General features: G+C 35.3%; 1 protein-coding gene across 9 annotated transcripts in view; it reads right to left on the bottom strand.

The window, feature by feature from the left end:
- Positions 1-12,639, bottom strand: part of Pis (phosphatidylinositol synthase) — a 73,474-nt gene that overhangs the window by 58,570 nt on the left and 2,265 nt on the right. For 2 of the 9 annotated variants that reach the window (XR_012966687.1, XM_076189829.1), the window contains exons 2-6: positions 4,728-4,839; positions 4,240-4,391; positions 3,424-3,480; positions 2,425-2,554; positions 133-261 (exon numbers count right to left, since the gene is read on the bottom strand). Coding sequence is in view for 8 of the 9 variants with exons in the window: in XM_076189829.1 (XP_076045944.1) it covers positions 133-261; positions 2,425-2,554; positions 3,424-3,480; positions 4,240-4,391; positions 4,728-4,839 (580 nt within the window). In the remaining variant the exon portion in view is untranslated. Of the gene's footprint in view, positions 1-132; positions 262-2,424; positions 2,555-3,423; positions 3,481-4,239; positions 4,392-4,727; positions 4,840-5,064; positions 5,123-6,517; positions 6,642-6,672; positions 6,693-6,781; positions 6,911-7,018; positions 7,201-12,639 lie in introns of those variants that run through there. The other 7 variants (XM_076189831.1, XM_076189837.1, XM_076189830.1 and 4 more) reach the window with 7 other exon arrangements.

Raw genomic sequence — 12,639 nt, 5'->3', positions numbered from 1 at the left:
CCTCCTTTTTTTCTTATTTTTCTTCCACAAAGAGTAGAGGCAAAAAATGAGTTAACTTGGCCACCCCTACTTACAAAGAGATTTAAGATCTTTGTATATACAAGTACTACAAAGAAGCCTGCATCTACTAACCAATTTCAGGAGTATAGACTGGCAAGAAGTACAAATGTGTTCTGAAAATTTCATACTTCAGGCCAATGCACCAGAGGGGAAGAACATTCAGTCCACCAATTGCCAGCACACCATATGGGTTTCTGAAGTCTAAACAATTAATAGATATATTAATTAATTATACAGTGCATGTATTTACCTAGTTGTATTTACCTAGTTGTATTTTACGGGAAGGGGAGCTATGCTCGTGGGGTCCCGTCTTCATATCTCATTTTATCTAAACTATTTTTAAATTCATGTATTGTTTTTGCACACACCACTTTTTCATCTAACTTGTTCCAACTGTTTATTACTCTGTGAGGAAAGCTGTTCTTTTTCAAGTCTCTTCTATAGCTGTCTTTTTTTATTTTCTTTCCGTGTCCTCTTGTATTTCTGTTATCCCATTTTATCAGATTCTCTCTATCAGTAATTTCTATGCCTTTCATGATTCTGTAAATAGCTATCAAATCTCCTCTCTCTCTTCTTTGCTCTAGTGTCTGTAGTTCAAGTTTTTCTAGTCTCTCTTCATATGATAGTTTTGAGAGCGTTGGTGCCAATTTTGTAATTGCTCTTTGTATTCTTTCAAGTTTTTTTATACATTTTTTTGTACTTGGTGACCATATCGTTGCTGCATATTCCAATCTTGGTCTTATCAGGGTGATTAGGATTTTCTTCACCATTTCTTCATCTAGGTATGTAAATGCAACTTTGATTGTTCTTATTAAATTATAAGTTTCTCCAAAAATCTTATTTATATGTTTCTCAGGTGACATATTATTCATAACAATGACTCCCAGGTCCTTCTCATTTTCTACTTTTTTTATTCCTTCTTCTCCCAATTTATATGCTCCTATTATTCTGTTTTTGCTTTTTCCAAATTCCATTATACTACACTTTTTTGTATTGAACTCCATCTCCCACTTCCTACTCCATTCCTGTACTATATTTAGATCTCTCTGTAGTGATTCACAATCTTCTTCAGTTTCCACTCTTTTCAGTAGTTTTGCATCATCTGCAAAGAAGCTCATATAGCTTTCTATTCCTTCATCCATATCATTAATATATATAGCAAACATTATTGGGGCCAGTACTGTTCCCTGCGGAACACCGCTTATTACTTCATCCCATTTTGAGTGCTGGTTTCTTATCACTACTCTCATTTTTCTTTCTTGCAAAAAGTCTTCCATCCAATTTAGTAGTTTTCCCTGTATTCCTCCTTCAGTTTCTAATTTCTTAAGCAACTTCTTATGTGGTACTTTGTCAAAAGCTTTCTTTAGGTCTAGAAATGCACAGTCTGCCCATCCATCTCTTTCTTGTATTATATCTATTAGCCTTGAATAGAAACATATTAAATTGGTGACGCATGATCGTCCTTGTCTGAATCCAAATTGCCTTGGATTTAACACTTTGTTTTTTTCTAAATATTTTACCCATCTACTTTTGATCATTCTTTCACAAATTTTTGCTATTGTACTTGTTAGAGAGACTGATCTATAGTTTGTAGGTTCTTCTTTATTTCCTCCTTTATATATAGGTACTATATTTGCTTTTTTCCAATCTTCTGGAACTTTTCCTTCTTTCAAGGAACTGTTTAGTATGCTATGTATACATGTCCATGTGTGTTTGTGCACATCAAGGTGAAAGTGGGGCTGTGCCAGAGTTGTGTCACCAAGGTTGCTCAGCATATAAATGGATGAGATAATCAAATAATCAATCCATTGCTCCAGCTCTTTATTACAAGAAACCCAAGGCTCCTGGGTGGGATTTCTTAGTTGGATTGATATCTGGGTGAATCAAGTGGATGGCATTTGTTAATCAGTCTTGAAGATCTGAGAGTTTTGTGATTTTGCAATTTAATTTTTGTGATCTGAGCATGTGTATGTTTTTGTATAGACATGATGTGAGGAATAAGTAGTAAGTTGTTGTATATATTTAAGTAGTATATTGTTGTTATAGATATTTCTCTTTCCCATTAGTTGTATTCAATGAGTGTCTTCAGTGGCTATGGCTGTTTTTCAGAGGACCAAAGGTTTTGTGTAAAAGAGAAGAAGGAACAACATATTAATTGTTCTGGCTAATGCCAAATAACATTTTTCAATTAATAAGCAGTCTTAGGATGAAAGGGCCTTCAAAAGAATAAGAATTTTTTTTGTCTTAATTATGTCCTTTCTGGGATTGAAGAAAATTAGTAAAGCTTATCACAAGGCTAATCGTGTTAATACTTCTTGAGAAAAAGTAGAGAAAAAGGAAAAAAATAAATAGAAATGTACTCACTATTTGAAAGGATCTTTGCTATTAATGGTGGCACAATACGTTTGTTTTTGACAATGGTCTTCCAATGGGCCCCATGGTTGTGGTTACATATGTGAGTTGTCCACTCAATCACGGACACTAAAAAGCAGAGCTGAAACCATTTAATAAAATCAAGATTTATAATCCCTAAACATGTTTGACATGAAGTGCTTGAGAAGTATGGTAGATGTTACAAGGAGAGATGGAGTGAGAAAGGTAGTGGTGAGACAGAGAACAAGGGTGGAAAAAGATGATGGATAGGGTAGATCATATGTAAAGAGTGAATGAAGAAAGAAGAAGTGGATGGAAGGGACCAGAACAGAAAAGCAAGGTGGTGAATGGATGGTGTAAAGATGGTATGGGATGCAAGAGGAATGTCCTTGAGCAAGGAAGATACAGTTTTAAAGTTTGGCATGAATTGGGACAGACTGTAAATGAATAAAATAACAATATGGTCTATATATATTTTGAGTGAATGAGGGGACTGGGTTGCCATATAATGAAATGGTGTGGGATAAACCAGCTCCAGTTATTAGGCCCTGCTGTGGAGGCACTATGTCTCCCTGCACTGCCTTTGATCCAAGCAGTGTGGCAGGGGATGGAGTGCTAAGATAGAAGGGGGAATAACTGGGTTTTGGATGGATGCATGGTTTTACTTGGCAACCCCCCTTATTAGTGAGAAAAGGCATTCTATACTGTATAAAATCTATAACACAAAATCAACTTGTAATATCAATGTACAAGGCAAGAAAAAATACTTTATAGGCATAGACTAAGTAGATGAGGTTCCACAGCAGTTTACCAAAGTATTAAAAGCCATTAATAAACTTACTAGTTTCTTTATTTTAATTTGCTTATGTACCTTCAGATCCAGAAAAGAAATAGGCCAGGTACTGAAAACATGCATGAAAATCTGAATTTTATTACTTCTGAGAGTAGTGAAAACACATTTGTTAAAAAGGAGATCTTAAAAAAACTTACATAGTGTACTTTTGTCCACAACAAACCTCTGCCAGCGTTGTCAATGAGAATATCCATCTAAAGAAATAAGAAAAAAGATTAAGTTATTCATATGCAAATTCAAAATAACCAACTCCACAAAACAAAGTCCACAATATATTGAAATACTAAGCTGTATGAATAAATGCAGATTTGTTCAAAATGTGTATTGGAAGAGAAATGATGAAAGCAAATACAGTGTTTAAGAAGTCTGCGAGTATACAAGAGTCTCCACTTGGACAAAAGCTTAAAACAAAGCACTTTTATATAACTACATCATCAGTACTACAAGTATAGAAAAACACAATCAATACCCTCACCTCCATCAAGAGGTGCAGCTCTGTAGGGCTGCCACTCAAGTCTCTTAACTGGGTCCAAGATCTCTCTACCAACTTCAACTATATTTCTTACACTTTCTTACACACACAGCTGACAGCCAGCAATTGCTCTCCTTCCCCTACCACTTTCAGTTGGTGACATAAAACGAACTTTTTTACCAGAGATTTGTGGAAGGTTCTGAGGACTATTGCCAGCCATTGTGGGTTTTCCACTTAGTGAAGCTTCTTGAGGCAACAACTGAACAGAATTGTGAATAGTATACTGTGTTGGTAGGGTGAAAAATTGTCCTGTGAGCTATTCTTAAATGACAAAGTATACTGTACAAGGTTTAGAAAATGGACAAATACTTTCTTTCCTTTTGTGTCCATGTCCTTCAGTCAGTAGTATTATGGGCTCTGATTTCAAGAGATAAATGCAATATAATGTATGCAAGCAATGGCATTAGTTTTACTGACTTACCCAAGCACCGAAAGGTGAACATTGATTCCATTTCCTTGCTGCCCATCCATCAAAGCCATCAAGGATAATTGAAACAGAATAAATAATAACCATATATGGTGGAGAGATATATGGTATGAAAGCTACAATAAGAAGAAGAAGACGGACATAGCCTGAAAGAAGAAAAATAAGTAAACACAAACCCTTTGTAAATAAAATGTTTGTCTCTTATCATTATTTGTTGTGTTAGCCACATCTATCTTGAGACATTAAATCATAACTTTAGTTATATACCTTAATAATGTGTTCAGATAATTTTGGGATGGTTATTTGCCATACAAACTAAACCTTCTATAAAATACCTGAACTGAGGAAAACCCAAGGACATTCAATCAGCCAAATCATCCAACAAATACAATTTACTTTCTTTTAATCGCATTTTATTTTCAGTTTTCTTCGCCAACCTATATACAGTAAACAAACAGGAATTATGGGCTCACCAAACTTACCAATAACATTTGGAACATATAGCAACACTCTATAATCCGGCAAAAGAGACTGAGCTTCAGAGATCAGTGCATCTTTTTCTCCTAAGGTACTGGATGTCTTTGTGTCTTTCATCTGCAATGAAAATACACATCTTTCAATGAAGTTTGCAACTGCTGAGTCTGAAATGACTGAAAGAACATTTACTATACTAAATGAAAACCCTTCTACCAGTGCACTAACAAAACTGCATTGATAAATGTCTAAGACCTAGCTACTTCACAGACTACATGAATGCATAGATCAAATTCTTCACTATTTCTTTTTAGCTTTGGCATCCCCTAGGCTATATATACCTACATTTAAGTAGTCCAACAACACTCGTACCCAATCTTTGGTTGTCTAGCTGACAGAAGACCTTAAAAGAATTCGAAAAAACACAAACTAAAAATCCATCCTAAGAGAATATTAAAACCACTTATAAGCCTACATTCAAATCACCATAGATTTAAAACCAACACAGAATAACCCAGGCCAGAAAAACTGGTAAAATTCTGAGTCTGGGGGGGGCGCTATAAAGCACCCAACCCCTTTATATCTAGTGTAGGCATTTTGAGAATTGTGTGACCTAACAAATACATCAATGGGAACTGGGGCAGGACCTTGGTAATTATTGTTTATGATGCTAATCACTCAGTTTATATATATATATATATATATATATATATATATATATATATATATATATATATATATATATATACATATATATATATATAGAGAGAGAGAGAGAGAGAGAGAGAGAGAGAGAGAGAGAGAGAGAGAGAGAGAGAGAGAGAGAGAGAGAGAGAGAGAGAGAGAGAGAGAGATTAATTCCACATTATCGTTGGAAACTAATAACAACGGTCATTGATTTTTTATTAATAAAAAATTGTACATCAATCTTGACGCAGTTAAAAAATTCAGATAACAATCATAACAAATTTATAATTTAGAAAAAGCTCATAGCAATTTTAATGTGCAAATTATTTTCCCTTCCGATGTATAAATTTTTTATCACTACTAAGTTTCTTTGTGAAATGGCGCCATTTTCCCTTACAATTATCGACCAATTATTGTCGATTGATCCAGCTCGAGGTGGATTAATATCTTAAAAGCTACGCAATTGCGCAGGAAATGAAGTACACCATCGTTCATATCACAACATTTATCACTAAAATCGCATGAGCCAGATATAAAGTTCTATGGTTGGGTGAATCCATAAATTGTCCGAAATTTCTGAACGTTGTTACAATAACTACGACACCAGCCATTTCCTTTAAAAACATGGGGGCTACCTCAAACATGTGAAGATATAGGAAATTTACAAATTTCCTGGCCATATTCTAAATACTATCTATATCATCTAACCCGCAAGTTTGTCGCTCGCGCGTACCTTGCCTTCACGGAGAAAGCGAAGACATTTCTTCAATGTAGTGTTTCCCTGGTTAGGTTACGTTAGGTTATATTACGTCAAGTTACGTCAGTTTGGTAACGTGAGCGATGATAAATCTAGGTTATCACCACCCAAAAATAACATTTTCCCATTTACTCGACATTTATAAACATTTATATATATATAATTAGAGAAGGCGATTTATTTCCTAAACCCTGTATTTCCCTGTACCTCGTTACAGCCCAGTCTGACCCGAGTATATAACATATATGATATTACAGAACAAATTGTACTGTCAATCCGCCAGCTTCTCTCGACTAGCACCTGTACAATACCCTAATTTTTCATTCCACTTCATAAACAACAGCGTTAATATACCGTTAACTATGTCCGTAGGACCATATCCTGACCCTTATATGATGTAAACCAGAATTATAGAATACAGATCTTAAATGACACTACAAACTCCATATTTTTGCGATCAACATTCGATTACTTAGTTGAAATATTAGCGCTGCACAGTACTGCCTTACCTGCTAGACTGCTAGTCTTAAGTCTACTCTGTTTACATCCAAGCACTCAATTCACGTAACCCTAAATCCGTGGAAATTCTAAATCTCAAATACACTAAGTAATTTGTACCTAGAAATATGTGTATTCTATTTTCTTAGTATTTATCTTTTTATCCTTGACTACTAGGTTGCATCATGACAAACGTCCACAAACCGGAAGACTAGCTGTCACGTAACTGTCACTTTTACAAAACACCGAGATATTCAGGAACATAACCTAGCACTGCCATTATCTGGAATTGTTATTAATTAACAATAACAAATTCCCTGCGCTTTTTGAAGTTCCATGTACTTATAATCGCCTTACCATGACTGAATGTGAGCCATTAAGAGTATACTACAAGAGTTTGTAGTAGTCGCTTGCACGCACTCACTACCATTATGTTCTCTCTCTGCGCTCAGCCACCGGTCTACCAAGTATTGTACAACTTGCGTATTCTTCGTATCGAGCCTTTACACTCCGCTGCGCATAAGAATAGGAACCGCCACATTTCATCTTGTACAATAAATTGAATGAAAATGTAATCCAAGCCAACACAAACATATGTGGTTAATGGAAACAGACTGGACCACAATGGAAATAAGCTTACATGTTTTTTGTGTTATCCTCGGCAATTGTAATTGTTATTTTGAACTATGTGTTCTTCTCTTTACCTGCACTTCATGTATATTGATTCAATGCCAAATAAAATTACTTACTTAAATTTTAATTCCTTTTACGCAGGCTATACTGAGGTAATACACCAGAGTACACCGTGTTTTTTTTTTGTTTTGTTTTTTTATCGAACGGGATCGAGTCAGTTGCCATTTTTTCTTCCTGTTCTTTACCGTTTCCGAGCGACATCTTTTTATAGGAGGAACTACTGCTGCTACTTTACTACAAGGGATCTTTTAAACAGCACCTACGTTACTTGTATGTTGAGTCTTTTCGTGGTTGAATGGAAACCGTTGCATGCAGTACGCTTTAATTTTTTAGTGTATTCTCTTCCCCACCAAGAGGTATTTATTCTTCAACTTCTATTTCATCAAAAGTAAGAATTTTACCTGTTTTTTTTCGTTGGTTTACCGATTTACCTGTCACTTCTAACAATAATTTACAAAAGTACAGTTAGTGCAATTAATAACACTAGTTTCTAGTGGTAGATAGCGTTCGCTACAGTCTGAGAAAATGTTCTGAAAGTACTGTCCTAAATGCCACCTGCGCTAGAACCTTGACCGAGAGAGAGCCGAAAGTTGAGACTGACGCAGTGTGCACTGGCGCTGCATTTGCTTCATGCATTGGTGTTCCTGTTGGCATAGCTCCAATATTGCTGCTGTTGTTAATAGACTGCATTTTACCAATACATTTATTCAATCAACAGTCTTGAGATTCTGTTGTATTCAAAATCTTGATTTCGTTAGTTGAGAGTGTTTATAATTCGGTAAAGTCCTTTTGTGAAGGAAATAAGGATGGTGGGCGGGGTGGAATGTTGTGGTGTGATGGTTGAGGTTTATTAGTTTTATTACGAAAGATTTGGTCTGACGTCATTATTATATGGGGACGTATACAGCGGAGTAGGTGTTTTACATCAGGGTTGTACTTAGGGTGGCCATTTCCAAATTTCCAAAAAGGAGGACACTGCATATCGATGATTATAATATACAGTAATATATATATATATATATATATATATATATATATATATATATATAATATATATACATATAATACATATATATATATATATATATATATATATATATATATATACATATATACATATATATATATATGTATATATACATATATATATACATATATATATATATATATATATAGATAATAAAAAACTGCAAGTGAATAATATTTTTCACTTCTAATGAAACCGACAAAAACAAATACCTGTATTTCTTACTAAGTTACAACACAAACAAAACCTAGTTGTATCCCCACCTTGATTGCCAAACTCTTTGGCTCAGTCAGAGTTAAACAAAGTCTTTCTTTTAGGCATTTTCAGACTCCTTAATCTCATAAATTAATTGCCAAACCACACTGCACCGTGGCCACCTCAGGACTGCAGCCCATTGTATGAGATGTGAATTATGCAATCACACGTGCACAACATTGGTCCTGTGCAGTTCCTGTCTACCTCGGCTGCTGAGTTTCAACGTTGACTTTGGCCTGGGTACTCCCACATAATTTAATTGTACTGCATTAGTGAATACCTATGGTTATTTATTTATTCTTTATTCATTTATTTATTTACATATTAATTAATTTATTCATTTTTGTCACACCCCGAGAAAGGAGGACAAATGCACGTCCGGCGTGAGGTTGCGCCGGATGGAGGACAAAGTGCTTAAAAGTAGGACTGTCCGGCATAAAGGAGGACGTCTGGCCACCCTAGGTACTGTTCTTCAGCAACCAGATGGAATTCATCCTCTTCCACTGATATGTTTAAAAAAATTCTTATCTAATTCTTCCATTACTTGCTGTTTAGGAAAAAATTAACCCCACATTAGTCTGTTATTTTTGTATTCATCACCCAAGGGCAGGGTTAGGAATATGCTAAGGATGAATCCAAAATTAATGGACATCACAGTAAACGTTTTCATGAGTGTACAGGAATTTACAATAAAGAGGGAGATTGAAGGTGATAAGTAGATTGAACATTGAAAAAGAAGTAAGTTAATAATTATGTACATAAACCTACCTACGTATGCCCTCCTAATTTCCGCACTGCCAACGAGACTAGTTCACTCTCGCATAAAAAAAAAATCAAGGGGCGTAACAAATGGGTGGCAGAGCCCCCTCCCATACACACACACACACACTTCAACGAACGGACGGCATAGACGACGTTCTGAAGAAAAAGTGAAATTTCGTGGATCCCAAAGCAAAGGAAGTACCTATTGTATTTGCAGGGTGGGGGGGAAATTGCTCGTGGTGTAGGGAAAGTAAGGAAAAAGGAGAAGGGGAGGGATTACTGAGGGAAACGGAAGGAAATGAGGAAGGTGAGGACTTGGCCCAGGCAGGCAGACGAAATCTAAACAAACGAGGGCCGGACCAATTTAGCGATGATGAAATGTCTAACAAAAATGTAAAGATTAGAAGTATAGATAAGAGCAATACAGTAGATGATGAGAGGGATTTAAAGAGGGTGGGGGGGGGACACATACCCCCCCCCCCCCGATTAACAAGACTAGAAGAGAAACTCGATAAGATGGTCGAGCACTGGGAATTTAAGTTCGGTCACGTTAAAAACATTGTGCAGAGAGTTGAAAAATTGGAAGAACTAGAGAAGGCGAACAAAAACTTAACTAAGGAAATTGAAGAATTAAAAACAGTTAAAAGAAGTAAAAGAAGAGAATAAAGTCTTAAAGGAGAATAATAAGGAGAACAAGGAGGGTTGGGAAAAAATCCAAGAAAATAGCAAAGTTGCATTCACTGACATAATCAGACAGCAAATGAATGAACAAACTGAAGACTCAGTTATTAAAGTAATGAGACAGAAGGAGAATATAGTAAGAGACTTAGCAGACAGAAAGAAATGTATAATTATATTAGGAATGGAAGAGAAACATAACCCAGATAGAACCACAAGAATCAAAGAGGAAAATGAAAAAGTAAGAAATTTACTTGAATTAGTTCAGGAAGATGAACCAGAAATAATGAAACAAATCGAAGAGAAATTCAGGCTCGGGAAATATAGTACAGACAAGACCAGACCAATTAAGATTAAATTCAGGTCACAAACTACGGCTGAGAATATCTTATCCAAAACAGGGAAACTAGCAACAAGTGAACAATATAAAAAGGTATGGATAAAAAGAGAAATGAATAAAGAGGAAAGAGAGGAAGAAAAACAGAAAAGACTTGAAGCTAAGAGAAAAAACGAGATAAGAACGGAGTCAGAAAAAGAGAGATTCTATTGGAGAGTAGTGAATATGAAACTAAAGAAAGTCGACATACAAGAGAATAATAAAAGGGAAACAGAGAACACAATGGAAGTGGCAGAAAACTAAGAGTGTCTTACACAAATATAGATGGATTAATAACAGGATTGAATGAGCTGAATGATTATTTGAAGGAAAAAGAACCAGACATAATGGGAATTGTAGAAACAAAATTAAAAGGTCCACTACCACCCAACAGTGTAGGACATGATGCATATAATTATTGGATTAGAAACAGAGTGAAAAAGGAAGGGGGTGGAGTTATGTTCCTGACTAAGAAGGATATAAACGTGAAGTGTGTCACATATGGAAAGAATACAGTAGAGATGATAATGATGGAAGTAGAAGACAGAGATAAGAAGAGCAGAAAGTTTGTGATAAATTATGTGCCCCCGAAAACAGCCTCATGGGAAGAGAGTGAACATAAAAGTATGTTAGAGGACACAAAGATAGCATTAAACAAGATAATGGAAGAATAGTTATGATGGGCGACTTTAATTGCAAAGAAATCTGCTGGGAAGAAATGACAGTAAAGGGTGGAGACGGCTCATGGGGAAACGCTCTACTTGAGATGGTTACTGACCATACAATGACACAATGGATACAGGAGAACACTAGGTATAGAAATGAAGAAGAGCCATCGAGACTAGACCTAATAATTACATCTGAACCTAGAATAGTGGACAAGATTGAATATAAAACACCAATAAGTAAAAGTGACCACATATTGATTGAACTGGAACTTAATGAAGAAAAATATATGAAAAGAAATGAACAATATAGAAAAGGAAGAATGATGTATGAAAAAACAAAATTTGATAAAATAAGAGAATTCTTTCAAAAGGAAAACTGGGAAGAAATATACAAAGAAGAAACAACAGTAGAAGAGAAATGGAATATTTTGACAAAAATTTACAAAAAAGGAGTGGAAAAGTATGTCCCAAGACAAAAACAAGAAAAAGAATATGTAAAATGCTGGTACCACAAAAGTTCTAGGGAGTTAAAGGACAAAAGAGACAAAGCCTGGACCAGATGGAAAAAAAGACAGAAGACCTGAAAAATGGAAAATATATACCTGTTATAGAAATGAATATGTACAAACGTGCAGAGAGGAAAAGAGAAAATATGAAAAAGATATCATAGAAAAGTGTAAAGATCAACCAAAACTATTCTACAGATTTGTAAACAATAAACTGAAAAACAAACAAGACTTGGAGAAATTAAGACAAGGAGGAGTTGAATACACTGAGGAAATGGAAATGGCGGAAATTATGAACAAACATTTTAAATCAGTGTTTACAAGGGAGAACATACAACCTGAAGAGAACGAATGGAAAGAGAAAGCCCCCCCTATGGAAGAAATAGAAGTAACAAAGAATGAAATATTGACACACTTGAGTAATCTTGATGTCAGAAAATCGCATGGACCAGATGAAATAGCAAACTGGATACTGAAAGAATGCAGGAATGAACTGGCAGACAAAATACATAGCATACTAAATAGTTCCTTGAAAGAAGGAAAAGTTCCAGAAGATTGGAAAAAAGCAAATATAGTACCTATATATAAAGGAGGAAATAAAGAAGACCCTACCAACTATAGACCAGTCTCTCTAACTAGTACAATAGCAAACATTTGTGAAAGAATTATCAAAAGTAGATGGGTAAAATATTTAGAAAAAAACAAAGTGTTAAATCCAAGGCAATTTGGATTCAGACAAGGACGATCATGCGTCACCAATTTAATATGTTTCTATTCAAGGCTAATAGATATAATACAAGAAAGAGATGGATGGGCGGACTGTGCATTTCTAGACCTAAAGAAAGCTTTTGACAAAGTACCACATAAGAAGTTGCTTAAGAAATTAGAAACTGAAGGAGGAATACAGGGAAAACTACTAAATTGGATGGAAGACTTTTTGCAAGAAAGAAAAATGAGAGTAGTGATAAGAAACCAGCACTCAAAATGGGATGAAGTAATAAGCGGTGTTCCGC

The sequence above is a fragment of the Oratosquilla oratoria genome, chromosome 9 (assembly GCF_046742065.1).
Source record: "Oratosquilla oratoria isolate Oo_2021 chromosome 9, ASM4674206v1, whole genome shotgun sequence".
Classification (NCBI taxonomy): domain Eukaryota; kingdom Metazoa; phylum Arthropoda; class Malacostraca; order Stomatopoda; family Squillidae; genus Oratosquilla; species Oratosquilla oratoria.
Note: the sequence above shows the minus strand (reverse complement) of the source record. Positions and strands in the feature narration are given on the sequence as shown.